The sequence below is a fragment of the Psittacula echo genome (genome assembly GCF_963264785.1).
Source record: "Psittacula echo genome assembly, chromosome: 7".
Classification (NCBI taxonomy): Eukaryota; Metazoa; Chordata; class Aves; order Psittaciformes; family Psittacidae; genus Psittacula; species Psittacula echo.
Window position 1 is genome coordinate 40,725,011 of NC_137740.1, and position 18,797 is coordinate 40,743,807.

Genomic DNA, 18,797 nt, shown 5'->3' on the forward strand with positions numbered 1-18,797 from the left:
GGCTTAACTATTTCATGTCAATAGAAGCCAGAAAAATGCCAAATCTGCAGCTCTGATCTTTTAAATCAACCAGCTTGCTCACCTGACTTTTGAAACACTAACCTTTAAATACACTGCTTAGTCCAGCTCACTCAGAGGACTCTGTTGTTAGTGAACCCTCCTTAACATACTGTACTGGCAACAGCCAAAGAGAAGACAACTGTGCCTGCTCAGCTGTGCTCAGCCCTCAGCTCAGAAAATTCTTGCTGGGCACAATCACGATACTCCTCTGATGTCCTAAAGGAAATTCCTCAGCCACAACATGAAAAACCATCCTAGAAATCTCTTTGCCCTAAAACGGCCACTGGGATTTCCTCTGAGCCTCCTTTGCTTCTGTTCACCAGCAAAAAATAAGTGGAACAGCAGTGTGCTCTTTCTGTATCATAAGGTTACCCGGTAAGCGATACTTACTCTCTGCTCAGCAGGACAGCCCCGGCCCCGCATACCGGAGCTCACCCTCGTGGCCGGCGAGGCTTCGGCAGGGGCTCCCAGCGAGGAGGTGATGGCTCGTCTTTCCCAGGGGTAGAACGAGCTTTTCCACACGACGAACAGATTTAGCAACACCTCCTGGAGCAGAGCCTCCAGCCGCAGACCGACCGCTCAGCAGGCCTCCTCCTCGCTATTCATAGCGGCCGGCAGGAGCGAGGACCCGGCCCAGCTTCCGCCGCTGCCCCCGCCCCGGGGTGGCAGCCGGGAGGCGGTGACAGCGGGATTGGCGCTGCAGGGTGAGCGGGGCACTGCGGGGACACTGGGGTGCGAGCAGGCGTCTGCCAGCAGGACGTAGCTCTCTTGGGCTGCCGAGAGGGACGGGCTGGGCGCTCCGCGGCCCTGCGACTGTCTACCGACGCTGCCGCGGTACCGGCAGAAGCAGAGCCCCCAGAGCCGACGGCCGGGACGGAACAGCAGACCGCTGTCCGGGGAGAGCACCGCGCGCTGCAGGCTGGAGGCCAGCCCCTAAAATGGCTTCACCCTCCGCGAGAGCGGTGGCGATTTCAGCACTGACTCCCCGGCAGCGCGTCGCTGGGCTCTGCAGAGAGTCGGGCGGCCGAAGCATTAGTTAGGTGCCTGCTGCGATAGATAGAGCGTGCCAGTGGTAAGCCCTAATGATCCTCCTGCCTGCAGTCTCCCGGCAGATGCTCTGTGCACATCCCGGACCTCCACTCCACCGTGCCTTGCACTGGGCTTGCGGAGCGAGAGGGGCACGTCCTGACCTTGGGCCCTGAAGATGGCAGGCAGCAAGAGATTTTGTGCCACCCACCCTGATGACCCTGAGCCTGGGGACCTGATCGAGATCTTCCGGCCAGGTTACCAGCACTGGGCCCTCTATGTGGGAGATGGGTATGTCGTCAACGTGACGCCTGTAGGTAAGGCTGGTGCAGATGGGCCTTTGAGATGACCAGGGGGCTCCTTCTCCATGGGCTGGTGGTGAGCCTTCTGTGTGTAGATGACATTTCCAGAAACCCATCTGAGGTCTGGGAGGGGCCAGATGGGGCCCACCTGGCTCATCCTATCCCTGCCTTCCCCAGATGAAGGGCCCCCAGCCCCATTCTCCAGTGGGAAGTCAGTGTTCAGCAGGAAGGCCTGGGTGAGGATGCAGCTCCTGAAGGATGTGGTGGGAGATGATACCTACCGTGTCAACAACAAGTACGACAGCACCTATGCTCCCCTCCCGGTGAAGGAGATCATCCGGCGTGCTAAGTACCTCATTGATCAGGAGGTGCCTTATGACCTGCTCAGCAGCAACTGTGAGCACTTCGTGACGCTGCTCCGCTATGGCAAGGCTGTCTCTAGCCAGGTAACTAACATGGTGTAAGCCCCTGTATGCCTCTAAGTGCCTCTGCTTGCTGCTGTATGTGAGTCCCTGGATGGGGGCACAGCCTGGGGACAGCAAAGTCCAAGGCATAGGATCCAGACTGTCATTGCCTCTGGCCTCACAGGAGACCATGAACCAGGAGGTTCACTGTCTGCACCCTGATAGAGCCCTCTTACCAAATGCCACAGCCTAAGGGTGAAAGCCTGGGTGTTGCCTTCTTTGTTTATGAGGAAGGTGTCTCTCATTCATTTAATTGCTTAGATTATCCCTGCCTGATCTTTATTATTCATGTCTGGGGGTAAAAAAAAAAGCTCATCATGTTTCCAACCTGTGTTTTACTTCTCCTCTGCAGGCCAAAAAAGCAATCAGTGCCATCGGGTTTGTGACAGTTGCCGCCGGTGCCTTCTCCTTGTTGGGCTTGCTCCTGAGCAGATCCAGAGAGAGACGGTATTGATGGGCCATCGGGATGAGCTCAGAACAGGGCAGAGAGGCCCTGGCTGGGTTACTTGGGACAGTTTGTGGCCACAGCTGCCACTAAGATTTACTAACAACTGTGTCCCCCTTTCTGAGAGCAGCACTAGTCTCTTTTCCACATCAGCTTTTATTTCATTGCCTGTGATGATTTCTGTAGTAGTCTGGGAGTGTCTGCAAGCAAATTCTCATCCTCATGCACCCACCCAGTGCTCTGCTGAGGATTGGTGCAGGCTTTCTACGCACATCATAGAATCATAGAATAGTTAGGGTTGGAAAGGACCTTAAGATCATCTAGTTCCGACATCCTGGTTTTATTAGCTACACCCTGCTGGCTTTTTCTGTGAATAACTTGTTTTAACCTTAACATTTTTACTTTGTTTTTTTTGTTTGGGGTGCTTTGTTTTATAATTAAAACTAATGTAAAAGTACTGCTGAGGGTTTGTTGTGTGTCCTCCAGCTAAGGGCCTGTGTAAGTGGAAAACCCCAGGTTCTCAGGCCTGCGAAAGGGCAGACGAAGCATGCACTGTGTTTTGGAGCCTGCGTGCACTGCCTACGTGGAGCTGCTTCTGTGAAGGGTGGGAGGTAGGAAGGAAAGGCTGGTCTTACAAGTTATCCTTCAGTGTTTTAAATGAGTGCGCTATTTTTTCACGATGGTGTTGTGGTCAGTTTTCTCCTGCCTGGAAAGCATCCCTTTCACTGGCTCTTGTGCCTCCCTTTGGGAGCAGCAGATCCTCAGTTTGGGGGGGGGTATGGTGGTGTGGTCTAGCAAAAAAACAGGTAGGTTTTTCACTGTTTGTTCCAGATTGGGGCTGCTGTGCCAGTGAAATGCTTCATCACTGTAAGTGCAGTAATTGTTTGCACTGTATCTTACCAGGCTTACTAGATGATCTTTAAGGTCCCTTCTAACTCAAACCATTCTATGATTCTACTCCTTGGGCTGCCAAAGCACTGAGGTTTAAAGATCACAAGGGATTGCAAGGGAGCCTTTGCCCTGCGGTGCTGTGGGTGAGGTACCTGGAGAATGAGCTATGCAGCACCTATGCTCCATCTCCCTGTGTACAGAGCCCTGCTATTTCCTTGTTGCAAAGCTGACACGTGGCTTGTCTTAGAAAAGTGTGGTTTATTGCTTTTTACTAGGAGTATCAGGCTGATGTGTTTGGAACCATGTTATTTACAGATGGCATGTAAGAAATAAAATCCTGTGTGGCTTTTGCCACAGGCAACTGCCTGGACTATAAGAAGAGATGACAGCAAAAGAACTGTTTGTAGGAGGCTTGCTGGTTTTTATCTGCTCTTAACACGTACATAAAGGGATCAGGTTTTTTTCAAACATCAGTTGTTTCAGTGTTTGAAATAACAAAATCAAGGCTTCTGGTCATTATTACATTTAAATAAAGTTATTCTTTTTTAATATGGGAAAGCATAATTCTGGATGATTTTCTGGCAAAGAATGGCCACATACCCAAATCAGCAAGTGCCTATGTGGAGTTCGGCAGGAACCAAGGGACAACTAAAGGTGAAGGAGGATGAGAGTGAGATGCTGGGAGTAACAATCCCAGCAAGATAAGAAGGAGCTGGAATTTACTGAGTTGCTAAATTGTGGACTGTGGGCAAGCTTTGAAGGTCAGGTTCTCACACCTGTGCTTAACCAATTATATGTTAGTTGTTAAACTAACAGATATGTATCCAATCACAATGTGCCAAGTTATTGTAAGCAACTTCAAGCAATAATATATAAAGAGTTAGTTTTCTATAATAAATGGCTTTTGTCTGATCACATTCATCTCCGACTGAGTCCATTCTGCGACACATAATAAAACTGAAAATCCTTTATTTTTTTTCTTTCTGCAAATGTAACCAAGAGATCTTTCATAGCTAAACTAATTAGGTGGTCGAACCACTCGAGCAAGTACAAAGAGCAAGTACAAAGGGGCTCAACTTCTTGTACCTGTCCAGCAGCTGTGTGCTGGAGCATGTTAAACTCCCTGCTTTTTGGCATGATCTCGTCAAAGTGAGAAGCCAAGACTTAGCCGTGCTTTCTGCTATGTGACAGCAAACACGGGGCAGGACCTGGGGGCTGGGGGGGGGGGGGAGGGGGCGCTAGGGGCGTGTGTGTCATGCGTGCAGCAGTTGTGCTCTCCTTTCCAACCTTAAGTAGAGTGCTTCCTCACCAGCCGTCTCAGCCTGGTCTCACAGCAATCCATGAGGTTTAACCTTTTGTGTACTTGCAGAATTATGCCTGCAAGAACTGGCAAGGGATAGCTGTGAGAAGGCAATGTAGGCACCCTCTCGCATCTGTAATGTGATCTGTAATCATTCTGCGATGCAAGAAAACTGGAATTATTTCGTCTGGGGAACTTTCTTGTAGTTCTTGGAAGCTGCAGTGTTGCGTTAAACACAGGATTTTGCAATTGTACACGAGCTCATCTGTGCAGTCAAGACTTACTCTGGATTATGTTCCTTCAAGCCTGGTGGGTGCATTGACAGGATTTGGTGGAGCAGTGACTGAAACAGGGAGTGAGAGTGTGACATGGAGCAGCAGAAGCCATTGCTTTGCTGTATTCAGTATTTTTGAGTCTTTGTAGGAGTTGTTGGCAAGGCCCAAGAACTGCTGTTGCCACGGAGTAGAGTCAAGGCTGTTATTTTACCAGCAGCCAAGAGAATAATCCTTGCCTGTCCCCTAGGCACAGCCAGCACAGGCCCAGGGGCTCCTGAATGGATGGGTTTATGCAGGAATTTCAAACACGTGAAGCTAGCACACACAGGATGCAAACACAGGCTGTTCAGTGCAAGCCAGCGAAGCTACCAGCACTGTGCAGCCCCACACCCAGCTGCAGGGTCTCACCTAGTCCTTGTCACTGTGTTCATAGGTGGGGTTAACGTAAATCTCATCTGTGCTTTTCGCTGTGAAGTCTTCTGTGTTTACAGGAGGCCAGTTGGGATCCCTCTGCAGCATCCTCTGCCATTTTCGGTACTGGCTGTTTGATTGGTACCCAAACCAGGCTTTAATCAGCAGCCAGAGGTGCTTATTCTGGAAGATAATGTCCTGGGGAGTGACATGATGCAGGGTCAGTGCTATTGTGCTTCACTGGAAAGGAGGACCACCTGGGGACAAAAGTCATCCCTTGCTACATGCACAGACCCCTGAGCCCCATGGCGCTGGGCGGTTCTGTGCACAGCTAACAAATGCCACCTTCCTTACTCACATGGAGGCTCTGCTCAGTTCTGTCAGGACAGCACTGATCTCTGTTTAGCTGATGGGGATAATCAAGGGGGAAGATTTTCCTCCTGGGGCTGTGGGACAACCAAGCACTGCTGCTTCTTGCTGGGGACTATCCCCGATGCTGGATACAGCCAGCCTCAGTCCACAGAACACTTCAGGGCTTAGTCATTACTGCAGTATCCAATGCCACAAGCCAGTGTAGTCTCTGGCCTGATTGTTTGTAGGTCAAGAGGGAACTGGTTGTTTCAAAATCACTGCCAAGCGCCTGGCCCATGCTGCCGCAGACTCTTCCCAGGCAGCTGCACTTCAGCTCACTCCCTCTCTAAAGGCTTGAGATGTGGTCTAAATCATCTCTGGGGCTGCACGAAATGTATCTGACTGACACACATTGAGTCTTAAGGGAAAAAAAAGGCCTGAAGGTCTATGCTTCTGCAGGACATTGCAGCTGTAAATGGGGGTAGAAAGACCTCACAAAGGGCTGCTCCTGTTCACCCCAGGGAGCAGGTAGGTAAACAAAGGCACTCACCTCTGTAAATAAAGAAACACAAAAGGTGACCAAGAGCATTAGTAAGATGTAAACTCTCCAGATGAGAGGAGTGCAAAGAAACTGTTGGAAAAGACATGAACAGCAATTAGGCTTAAATGCCTTGCCAAGATTTGTATCTGTTCCTAATGATTTGAGAAGCTAAGTTTTCCCAGGAGTGAGTACGGAGGAGGCAGTAGGAAATAACAATAAATCCTTGTCACAGAGATATTGGAAGGTTTGATGCCAGATCTCCCATGGCATGGAGCTGCCTAACTCATCTTGGCTATTTAAGCTACTGCTGAAACATGCAGGTTGGGTGACAGGGTCAAGATCTGGTGCTCAAATACTTCCGGGGAGCTGCAGCTAATGCAGGATGTGTGGCTTCTCTCCCTCTGTGTATGCTTGCCCTAATGGCAGGCCTCCACCCGAATTCATCCTGTGCAGGATGGCTGGAGATGATTCTAAGGGCTTTGCCATTCCCGATGTTGCACAGCACAGCTGGAGATAGCTGCCTGCACTGTGCCAAGTGGCTGAACGCCCAGGAGGGCTGAAGCAGCCGGCCCCATGTAAGCTCATGGTGCTCCCGGGGAAGGGGGTGGCAGCAGCAATCCTTGCCCACTCGCTTCTCTGGCCAACAAGTCTCCTCCAGTGCAAAACCACAATCCACCCTATTGTGCCTTTTCTGTTAGTCAGAAAAGCCCAGCAAGCTATAAGCACTTTTTCTTCTCCTGGTTAAAATGCCCAGTCTTTAGAGAAGAGGAGGTCTACTTCATTAATGAAGCTCTTGTAAGAGGGATGTTAGAGGCGTTTGAAAGGGCTGCCCAATCACCATCAGATCAGCAAATTAATTTACAAAACTGCAGGTATAGCTTCTGCTCTGTATGCTTAGGTAAAGGGCCAGCAAAATTCATGGCATGAGAAGGAAATACATATTTAGTTTGTGCTTACCTGCATTCCACTGTACACAGCATCAATGTCTGCGAAGAAGAGGAAGAGGCAGACTGCAAGCTGGAGGGCCAGAAGCACTGAAAATACATCTATGGAAAGAAGAACATTTGTGGCCCTGGGAAGGAGGGAGTCTGGTGATAAAACTCAGCAAATATGCTGACATAAGCCCAAATGCTAGTGCTGTAAAAGTGCTATCATGTAAAGTGCCTTTCTTTTCCTCCTCCTTAAAAGAAGAGCTAGGGAACTGAGCTACTCCCCAGCAGCCTGTTGCAAACTTCACCACCTACACTTTTTATTTGCACAAGTGACTCGACACATCCTGATTCTTATATAGCCACAGAAAACTGCCCCAAAGGGGCACTGCTGTGAGCCACACCAGCATTCCTCCTGTGCTTGCTTCTCCATGTGCTCAGCTGTGTGTTTGGAGCACCAGCCGTGGAAGAGGCTCCTTGTCCTCCTCTCCAGAAGAGCCCAGTACTTCTGCACCAACAGAATGCAAAGGTGGGCTACTCCTGTGCCTTTCACAGGAAGGGTTTGTCTGGCTTTGCATCCTCTTCCAAAAGAGCAGGAGGCCACAGAGTGATGGCAAATAGCTCAAACATCCAGAGGTGCCAAACTCCTGGCAGTGACTGAGCATCTTAAAACTAGCTGGCAGGTTAGGTCAATAGCTCCCAACAGCCTCCTGGCAAGTTTCTTGCTGCCAGGGACTAGAGGCTGCTGAGTGGGTGGCAAAACCAAGGGAATTGCCCTTTGCTTCCTCCTAGGCACTGCCCCAGTATGGGGATAAACCACAAGATAAGTACATGCAGATTTCTCAGCTGACAGAGTCCTCTGTCCCATCTCAGCCTGGCTGCTAGCATGGCAGCTTTTTTCTGTTCTTACCTGTCTTCTGCAGGTGATCAATGCTCTGTGAAATGGGTTTGGGACCTGCCTTTTAACAAAATCCTTAACAAAATCAACTCTGCTAAGATGAAGCAACCTCCTGCCTTCTCATCCATGAGAAAAAATGCTGCAATTGCAAAGCAGCTACCAGTGAACTCATGGCTAGAAAGGCTACATCATCTCTGCAAAACTCAGAAGAAAAAGGTTATTGTGAGAGGATTTTAACAGTGATATTATTGCAGGCTTTTCTCTCTCATCACTAGGAATGGAAGTCAAACAGGGTAAGACTGTGAATCTCAGAGGAACTCTTTCTGATGTATTTTGAAACAAATGTATCTGATCCTCATGTTCTTTGTGTGGACAATAATGCACAGTTCTGTACCAAATCCAGTACGTCATCTTCTGGAAAGCACGTTTTCCAAACCAAGATGCAGTCTCCTTTTTCAGCTATGCTGCCTCTTATCTCAAGGAAGAAGCTAACATAGGCAGTGCTCACTGAGCTTTTTTTCAAACTGAGAAGTAGGAGCTCACATGTACTAACAATTATTCTACATGCCAGTAACTTGTGTGGGTACAGAAAAATCCACAACACCCCTTCCTTAGCAGCCTCTCCTGTGACGGTTATTTTGAGGCAGGAACAGGAGTCTGTGGAGTACGTGTTACTCCAGCTCTACTCACAATTGGTGTAGATGGGCTTCCGGAATGGCTTTCCCTTGGAAAAGACAAAGGCCACAATGATGCAATTGATAGAGGACAGTGGCCACAAGGTAGTGTCTTCATAACTGAGTACATTGCTCTGGGAACTGCTGCTGGTACTGTTCCACCTGGGCTACTGTTGGACATGGTGTGGTTCCCTGGAGAGCAGTGTCTGTAAGGTAACATGCAGCACTTTGCTCCTGCTCTGTCTAGCAACAGAGCTGCAAGCAGCAATTCCCAGCCTACTGTAATAACCATGTGACAGCCACTGGAGTGAAACTTCAAAACAAACAAACCAGCCAAATGAAAAATCATCTTAATCTTCTGGTCTGTGCCAAAATCTCAGCTGCAGGTGGCCAACAGCGCAATGCTTGAGAGACACGGCCATGAAGATGCACTCCCCAGCTGCCTGCACACCACTCTGGCACGCTTGCCCTGTGGTACTGTGTGCAGCGGCAAGCAAAGTAGTCCTGGCTGAGCCCTGGTACCTGGGAGCATCCCCACTGAAATGCCTCCTGCCCCACAGGTTAATTTGTTCATGATGGTGTGCTGGGCATTAATATATATTATAATCTAGATGCAATATATAACATATAGTTCAGCTCTGGAATATGGGGAGACTTTTCATCTTTCACAGACACAAACGGCTGCGGCTTCCAGCCTCGTAACTGTTTCGTAAGAAGAGCTAGGTCCCAGAAGAGCCCGGCCCAAGGACTGTTTATTGCTGTGCGGCCTGACCCCGAGAGAGGACGGTAGAGGGAGCGTAGGAACTGACAGCGCCACTTGTCCCGCACTTCAGATAGGAAGCGTCTTGCGTGCTTCAGAGGCGGTGCTTGAAAACCGCGCGTTAGGCCTGAGGCTGGCACTTTAGATTGTAGTGTGACATCTGCAGCAACTTAATTTTGTCTTGGCAATGTTCTGCTGAGTACACACACGGTTTGGGGGGAGAATTTTCCAACTCAGGTTCTGTGGTGTGCCCAGCAGCAGGCCGATGTGAGGCTGAAGTGTTCCCTCCCCCCCAGCAGCAACATGATCTGCAAGTCTGAGGTCAGAGAGAAAGAGAGAGCCTTACCTCTGGTTGGCCAGTGCTACATACCAGGGCTGCTGCTTCACCAGGAGGAAGCCACAGGTTTGCATGAGTATGGTAAAGCACACGTTGAGGATGATGGAGACCAGCAATGGAGGAGAGATGAGCTGGCCAGGAGGATGATAAGGTGCCAGCTTTGGATAGGCTTCAGTCAAACTCACTGGAGAGAAACAAGAGGCATACCATAGCAACCCAGCCCACCAGCATTCTCCCTCTCTACTTGCTGGACAAGCAGAGCCACATGCAGACCCACTCATCTGCTTATCACAGGTGAAAGCTGCAAAGCCTGGCCCTAATAAGCAGACAAGAAATGGCTATTATCTCCATTATTTTCCACCTGAAACTTCTCTGAATCCCCCTTTAGGAAAACACGGAGAAGATGTGGAATATCATCCTATCCATGGGCATCTCCACAGCAGTTTAAGAGCTGTACTGGGTCTCATGACAGACACACAGGAGCCCCTGTGTCAGTCACCAAAGCAACTGTTCCTTTTCCAATCATGTCTCACATCCAAACCCTAGCAGTTACTTACAGACTTCTGCAGCTTTGAGCTATGAGCCAAATCTCATATCCCTGGGCCCTAGGGATTGATCTAGCATCAGTGGTTATGATATTACTGACACAGCAGAACTTGGCTCCTCATTTTAATTTTATTGGGAAATGAAGTCACCTATTTATAACTCAGGCTCTCAAACAGACACAGTGGCTTCCCCAGGCTGCTTACTTGTTAGACAAACCAGAAGGGTGATAACGGCATCTTGTATCAAATACTGTCGATTCCCAAAGATTTGCAGCTGCTGGAAACAAAAGCAAAGGCAGCACCACCTGAGAACTGATGACAACTTTGACAGTACAAACTGCAGCACCCAATGCTATTACAGAGCAATGTCATGCCAGCAACAGCAGCCTCACAGCCCTGATGCAATACTATCAGAGTTAGCAAGCTCAGCTTGCCAGCTGTCAGATGGGTCATAGAATCATAGAATAGTTAGGGTTGGAAAGGACCTTAAGATCATCTACTTCCAACCCGCCTGCCATGGGCAGGGACACTTCACACTAAACCATGCTACCCAAGGCTCTGTCCTACCTGGCCTTGAACACCACCAGGGATGGAGCACTCACAACTCCCCTGGGCAACCCATTCCAGTGCCTCACCACCCTCATAGTAAAGAACTTCCTCCTTATATCCAATCTAAACTTCCCCTGTTTAAGTTTTAACCCATTACCTTTTGTCCTATCACTACAGTCCCTAACGAAAAGTCCCTCTACAGCATTCTTATAGGCCCCCTTCAGATACTGAAAGGCTGCTATGAGGTTGCTGCTCAGCCTTCTCTTCTTCAGGCTGAACAGCCCCAACTTTCTCAGCCTATCTTCATAGGGGAGGTGCTCCAGTCCCCTGATCATCCTCGTGGCCCTCCTCTGGACTTGTTCCAACAGTTCCACGTCCTTTTTATGTTGAGGACACCAGAACTGCACACAATACTCCAGGCGAGGGCTCACGAGAGCAGAGTAGAGGGGCAGGATCACCTCCTTCTACCTGCTGGTCACGCTCCTCTTGATGCAGCCCAGGATACGGTTGGCTTTCTGGGCTGCGAGTGCACACTGAAGCCGGCTCATGTTTATTTTCTCGTCGACCAACACCCCCAAGTCCTTCTCTGCAGGGCTGCTCTGAATCTCTTCTCTGCCCAACCTGTAGCTGTGCCTGGGATTGGTCCGACCCAGGTGTAGCACCTTGCACTTGGCATGGTTAAACTTCATAGGGTTGGCATCAGCCCACCTCACAAGGGTGTCAGGGTCCCTCTGGATGGCATCCCTTCCCTCCAGCATAGGGGTCCCACGAAACCCCTTACTAATTCATAGTACTTCTGGGGGACCCAGTGTGTGAATGTGGCATTTGAATTTTTTTCACCCTTCTTCCAGCAGATACCAATGCTGCTTGGACCAGTTAGACCAGGTCATGCACTCCCAGCCCACCGTAATAGCAGTGACAGCTAGAGTTTCACTTTGTGCCAGGTTTGAAATGTCTTTGGGTAGTGGGGACATGGACAAAGTTGGTTTACACAGACTAGTGAATGGAGAAGCTGTTCCCATGTGGTCACACACCAGTGGTCCTTGTTTGCCACTAAGCCTCAGCTGTACCTTGTAGATTCATGCCAGTTCATTTTGCTTTGTGCCCTTCACCTTCCATGGAGCTGTGCACAGATGATGTGCATGAACTGGGCAAGAGAGGTGACCCAGGATAAGTCTATACATGAATTTCCTTCACAGTATCACAGTATCACAGTATGCTAGAGATTGGAAGGGACCTCAAAAGATCATCTAGTCCAATCCCCCTGCCAGAGCAGGAACACCTAGATAAGGTCACACAGGAATGTGTCCAGGCGGGCCTTGAATGTCTCCAGAGAAGGGGACTCCACAACCCCCCTGGGCAGCCTGTTCCAGTGTTCCGTCACCCTCACTGAGAAGAAGTTTCTTCTCAAGTTTAAGTGGAACCTCTTGTGTTCCAGTTTGTACCCATTACCCCTTGTCCTATCATTGTTTGCTACTGAGAAGAGCCTGGCTCCATCCTCATGACACTCCCCCTTTATATACTTATATACACTAATAAGGTCACCCCTCAGTCTCCTCTTCTCCAAACTATAGAGACCCAGCTCCCTCAGCCTTTCCTCATAAGGGAGATGCTCCACTCCCTTAATCATCTTAGTTGCCCTGTGCTGGACTCTCTCCAGCAGGTCCCTGTCCTTCTTGAACTGAGGGGCCCAGAACTGGACACAATATTCCAGATGCGGTCTCACCAGGGCAGAGTGGAGGAGAAGGAGGACCTCTCTCGACCTACTGACCACCCCCCTTCTAATACACCCCAGGATGCCATTGGCCTTCTTGGCCACAAGGGCACAGTGTTGGCTCATGGTCATCCTGCCATCCACTAGGACCCCCAGGTCCCTCTCCCCTACACTACTCTCTAACAGGTCGTTCCCCAACCTATATTGGAACCTGGGGTTGTTCCTGCCCAGACGCAGGACTCTACACTTTCCCTTGTTATATTTCATCAAGTTTCTCCCTGCCCAACTCTCCAGCCTGTCCAGGTCTTGCTGGATGGCAGCACAGCCTTCTGGCGTGTCAGCCACTCCTCCCAGCTTAGTGTCATCAGCAAACTTGCTGATAGTACACTCAATTCCCTCATCTAAATCATTGATGAATATATTAAATAATACTGGTCCCAGTACTGACCCTTGAGGCACTCCACTAGATACAGGCCTCCAACTGGACTCGGCCCCATAGACTACAACTCTCTGGCTTCTGTCCTTCAGCCAGTTCGCAGTCCACCTCACTACCTGATCATCCAGACTACACTTCCTCAATTTAGCTATGAGGATGCTGTGGGAGACTGTGTCAAATGCTTTGCTGAAGTCAAGGTAGACCACATCCACCGCTCTGCCATCATCCATCCACCGTGTTATTTCCTCATAAAAGGCTATGAGGTTGGTCAAGCATGACTTCCCCTTGTTAAAGCCATGTTGACTGCCCCTCATAACCCTCTTATCCTTGATATGCCTTAAGATGGCATCAAGGATAAGGTGTTCCATCACTTTCCCAGGGATGGAGGTGAGGCTGACCGGTCTATAGTTACCCGGGTCCTCCTTCTTGCCCCTTTTGAAGACTGGAGTGACATTTGCTTTCCTCCAGTCCTCAGGCACCTCTCCTGTTTCCCGAGACTTGGTAAAGATGATGGAGAGTGGTCTAGCAATGTCTTCCGCCAGTTCCCTCAGCACCCGCGGGTGCATCCCATCTGGACCCATGGATTTATGGGTGTCCAGATTGCTCAACTGGTCTCTAACCCATTCCTCATCGACTAAGGCAAACTGCTCCAGTGACCTGACTTCATCTGAGGTCACAGGGGTATAGGGCTCTTCAGGACTGCCTCCAGCAGAGTAGACAGAGACAAAGAAGGCATTCAATAACTCTGCCATCTCTGTACCTTCTGTCACCAGGGCACCCATCCCATTCATCAGTGGGCCTACCTTGCCTCTGGTGTTAGTTTTATCAGCTATGTATTTGAAAAAGCTCTTTCTGCTGTCCTTGACCCCTCTCGCCAGATTTAATTCTAAGGAGGCCTTAGCCATCCTAGCTGCCTTCCTACATCCTCTAGCAGCAGCCTGATATTCCTCCCAAGTGGCCAGCCCCTCCTTCCATGACCTGTAAACTCTGCTCTTCCACTTGAGCATACCCAGCAGTTCCTTATCTAGCCACACAGGTCTTCTGGCCCTCTTCCTTGACTTCCTACGTGTTGGGATGCTCTGATCTTGAGCTCGGAATAAGCAATTCTTGAATGTCAACCAACTATCTTGGGCCCCTTTACCTTCAAGCAGCCTTGCCCATGGGATTTCCCCTAGCAATTGCTTGAAAAGGCCAAAGTTTGCCCTGCTAAAGTCCAGGGTTGCGATTCTACTTGCTATTGTACTGGCCCTACCACACGAGATCCTGAATTCCACCATCTCGTGGTCGCTGCAACCAAGGCAGCCCTCAACCTTTACTGCTTTGACCAGACCCTCCTTGTTAGTGAGGATGAGATCCAGCAGCGCTCCTCTCCTGGTTGGCTCATCCACCATTTGCATGAGGAAGTTATCATCCATACACTGGAGGAACCTCCTGGACTGTGGCTGGGTTGCTGTGTAGTCCTTCCAGCAAACATCAGGGAAATTAAAATCCCCCACGATGACCACGGCCTGTGACTGTGAGGCCGCTCTCAGCTGCCTGTAGAAGGCCTCGTCAACTTCCTCACCCTGATCTGGTGGCCTGTAACAGACACCCACAACAGTATCGCCCCTGCCAGCCTGCCCCTTAATTCTCACCCACAGACTCTCAACTCGCTCATTCTCTGTCCCTGGACAGAACTCAGTACATTGCAGTTGCTCTCACACATAAAGAGCAACCCCACCACCCCGCCTGGCTGGCCTGTCTTTCCTGAAAAGGACATAGCCCTCCATGAGTATATTCCAGTCATGTGAGCTGTGCCACCATGTCTCTGTAATTGCCACCAGATCATAATCTCCTGACTTAACACAGGTCTCCAACTCCTCCTGCTTATTTCCCATGCTGCACGCATTGGTGTACAGGCATTTCAAGGAGCGAGCTGAGCTCACCGATTTCACCTCAGTCTTTTCACCTCCCAGTCTTCATCAGTTCTAGAGTGCTGCCCCACTGGGGCAAGCCCAGCTACAACCCCATCCCCCTTCGAATCTAGTTTAAAGCTCTCCAAATGAGCCCTGCTAATTCATGCCCCAGCATCCTTTTGCCTCTGTGAGATAAACCTTTCTCACGTGCCATTATCCGGACTGGAGCCTTCCCTGTTTTAATTTTCATGTGTTAAAATTTTAGAAGATTCATCACATAATGGTGATACACAATCGAAATTCTTCCTTAACTGCCCTCCTTCATCTACCTGAGACATTCCCTTTTCAAGCTTTATTTCCAGCAGAGAGAGGCAGCTGCTCTCCCAAAGCTCCCATTTTACAGAAGTCCTGGGCCTGGTGCCTCCACCAGCCAGCTAAGCAGGACTCACCCCCTTCTAATTCCCTTTCTTCTTTTGGAAGAGATGAAGTTTTATCGCTGAGCTTTTCCCATGATTTTGGAGATACTTACAATCAATCTACCCCCTACTAGTAATTACCCAGCTTTTCACATCTTTGTTATTCCTTGAAGCCCTGTATGCCTTTTATTCTCTGATGACTAATACCACTAAAGATAAAAACCTATGGTGAGCAAAGTGTACAGATAAAAGATGAGCATGAAACACTTACCCAAAACAGCAGAGCTGTACCAACAAACTGAATCAGGCCATAAAGGGTCAGGTATTTAACCACAGCGAAGGAAGCAACCAAAGCTGCTCGACCTTCCCTGCTCAAAACACAAAACAAAGCTAAAATCCCCACTTACAGCTACAGTACTATGTTTTAGTGCTACAGACTATTTCTGCATTTAGGATATGTGTTTAGGATCTCTAAAAAGAATAGAAAACAATTCAAATTCCATAGACAACTATTTTGGCCTTAAGATGCCACTTAATTACCCTTCATCTGCAGTATTTTGTTTCTTTGGTTTTATTCTGCACATAGAATTTAAATACCTGGATTAAGCTGTTGATTTTTCATTACTAATTTGCTCGAACAGTTCTGAGAATGAAGCACAATACTACACAAACAGGTAATTGTCTTCACGTACATTTGGTTGAATGGCATTAATACTGTCTGCTCCATGACTGTGTGCAGCATATGGATATATATACTTTAAAGCCATGGCAAGCAAATTGATTCTGTGACCACTGTAAAACTTGCCACTTCATGCAACTCTGCTGCTGTACCTGCTCCAAAAATACCAGCCATCATGGGCAATACTCTCCTACAACCACAAAAAACCTCCCAGCACTGGAATTTGAGGGTCAGAACCAATTGAAAACCTCTTCTGCTATATTTTATATAGTTCCTGAGGAATTAAGTTTGATTCATCAGCACCTACAAGAGCAGCACACTCCTACCCACGGCCTTGCACACTGAGCTCAGAGCAGGCAGCAGCACCCTGCGACTGCACCAAGGCAGCACTCAGCCAACTCACCTGATCAACTCTGGCACACACTGGATGTTGGGGATTTGGGAGGTGAAAGGAGACGCCAGGGATGCCTCCTGCTCTGACAGTGATATCCCTGCGTGAGCCATTTTCAAAGCCTGAAATCCATGGGAGTCAGAAGATGAAGAGACATTCCTCCCACCCTGCACAGTTATTTCTGCTTTACTAGTTTTGCTTCAAGTGTCTTTTATAACTGATCTTCCTCTATTCTGTGGCCCGCTTCGTCTCATTTCCCACATCCTTTCCCTTGCCTGGATCTTAAATATTTCTTTTGTTCATTTAATCCCATTTACCTTGTAAATACAATCCTTTGAACTACCCTGTATGCAGTTTCCCATACTGGAGTTTGTGCATACCTTTCCTATTAAACAGTTTGCTAAGCTATTATTTAAATTACCATTTTATCTCCTTTCTGTTCCTTTCAAAGTCCTGTTCATATTTCTTTTATTACTCTCTTATGAGCTTGCTGGCCTTGTCACCTCTAGTTGAGCATTCAGGTGTAGGCTATAGACAACTTTTACAAAGCAAGTTAATGCATTATTATAAAATAATATTGCCATATCATATTTATTATAATAATGTCAGAATACAGTATATATAATTTACTAGACATAATATATAATAGGTTATTATAATAATAGGTAATATAGTAATTACTTTTATGGCTAAGACACTCAGATTTCCAATTGTGTAAGAGACGTATAAGGAAAATGTCTCTTGCCCCTATTTCTGAGGACAAACAAAGAAACAATAATCCTCTGTTACTGCATACATTACTATAAAAAAATGTGTAGATAGTATTTTACAGTGACATGCTGATGGAGCATACCCATGGACTAACTTGGGAAATGCTGGTGGCAAGTATTGTTGGATGGCTTCTCATTATAGCACTCCTAAGGCTGAAGGAAAGGAAATTTAACAAGAATGGGAGATGACGTCCTACGTACCCCGCAGTCATTGGCACCATCACCACACATACCCACGTAGTAACTGGTGGAAGAAAAAGAAGGAAAACATGTAAGTCTTGCATGTAGCTGATTCTGCAGTGAAGCACTCACTGGCTTAGCACTTGTGTACATCAGAGCGGGGACGGCTGCCAAGAAGACAGTGGATGTTTCCGGAGGACAAGATGTATATGGGGAGAGGTTGGGGCGAAGTACACAGAGCAAATCTAGGATTAAGTTTTGAAAGGAGCCTTAACGGGAAAGGAACATTGCCACTTAATTCAAGACAATGTTTTCCCTTTGATATCAGGGGCCACGGAAAGGGAGCAGGGTGTGTGCATTTGCAGCAGTACCTGCTGCTGAATCTTGACTTTTAGCAGCATTTTCTCCTTGACTGTCTTTGTAGACACAAAGGCAAAGGAATTGCTGAAATAGTACAGCAGCTCCCAAGCCACCTCACATGGGGTCCCTCTGAGAGGACAGGGAACTTCATCCCCAGAGAAAGCACCTCATAACCAATAATTAACTGTTTATTTTTCAGAAAGATATCATGTCTTGTTTATGCTTAGCAAGCAATATTCACTGTAAGCATGAGTCCTGCTAGGGGGAGGAAACAGTCCTTTGTGGGTCCTGGAGGAGCATCTTTGGGGTTAAACTCATAAGTTGTGTTTTTTTCAGCTTTGCTGCAGCTAGGACAGCACCAGCAGCCATGCTGGGGATGGGGGTGATTTGCATACACAGGGATCTGCCTCTGTGTTTTTCCCTCAGTCTCATTTAATTCTGCCTTCTGTACTGCACCAGAGAGAAGCAGTGGCTGTGTCTGGGCAAGGGGTGCAGGTATTCCTGATCCACTGGGATCCCTGTAGGGGAACTGGGAGGAAAGCAGCCACAAAGGATGTGAACAGGGTCATGTGTGGAGGAAGGGAGGGTTGGAAAGATGGGCCTGAAACAGCACTAGCTGGAACTATCAGACTTCGGGAACATGTGTTACTGATTTCGTTCAACAAGAAAACAAAAGAGAGCCTTACTCAAGTTTCTGAAACTCTTCAACAAGACTGGACTTCTGGCCAGGAGACATCCTAGCGAAGACAGTTGCATTCACCAGTATCTGCAACGAAGAGCAACAGATTGCCTTGGGCAGGTATTTGTGCCTCCATTGCTTCACCAAGGCAGGACTGGGCCTTCCTGATGGGTGCCTGACACTTGCAAAACACTCTAATCCTGTCTCCCAAACACTACCATGGTTTTGCTGCCCTTAGGGTTCAGATTTCCTGTAACACCAGATTTATCCTGCTCTCTTTTTTGCCTTGCCTGTTGTGCAGGAGGTGCTGGGAAGCCAGCAATCATCATGTGCTCCTCAAGAGCCTTTAAAACAGCAAGGCTTTATAAGTGTTCCCCAAATGCAGAACAGATGGTTGATGACAGCAGCAATAACATGGCTCAGCATGTGGTTTCTCCTACCTGAATGGCAAGAAAGTGTAAAATCCAAAATTCTGTCCCGGTGCCAGCTATTTTATGGACTGGGTGACAAGAATTGAAG

The 18,797-nt window shown here is 48.4% G+C and overlaps 2 protein-coding genes across 2 annotated transcripts in view; one reads left to right on the forward strand and one right to left on the reverse strand.

The window, feature by feature from the left end:
• Positions 1-745: 745 nt before the first annotated feature.
• On the forward strand, positions 746-2,306 carry PLAAT1 (phospholipase A and acyltransferase 1; the record flags this gene model as incomplete). The annotated part of the gene is made up of 4 exons (XM_080623912.1): positions 746-764; positions 1,162-1,403; positions 1,566-1,834; positions 2,205-2,306. Exons 2-4 carry the CDS (start codon positions 1,265-1,267, stop codon positions 2,304-2,306), a joined length of 510 nt encoding a protein of 169 aa, XP_080480038.1. The 5' UTR covers positions 746-764; positions 1,162-1,264.
• A 2,865-nt stretch (positions 2,307-5,171) lies between these two features.
• The window catches only part of LOC308224406 (putative cation-transporting ATPase 13A5), a gene marked incomplete at both ends in the record, with an annotated part of 35,644 nt that continues 22,018 nt past the window's right edge, over positions 5,172-18,797 (reverse strand). The window contains 11 exon segments of the mRNA XM_080624293.1: positions 5,172-5,372; positions 6,076-6,156; positions 7,024-7,112; positions 8,584-8,730; positions 8,733-8,773; positions 9,674-9,848; positions 10,414-10,486; positions 15,491-15,587; positions 16,302-16,411; positions 17,261-17,303; positions 18,286-18,365. Coding sequence (XP_080480419.1) covers positions 5,172-5,372; positions 6,076-6,156; positions 7,024-7,112; positions 8,584-8,730; positions 8,733-8,773; positions 9,674-9,848; positions 10,414-10,486; positions 15,491-15,587; positions 16,302-16,411; positions 17,261-17,303; positions 18,286-18,365 — 1,137 coding nt within the window.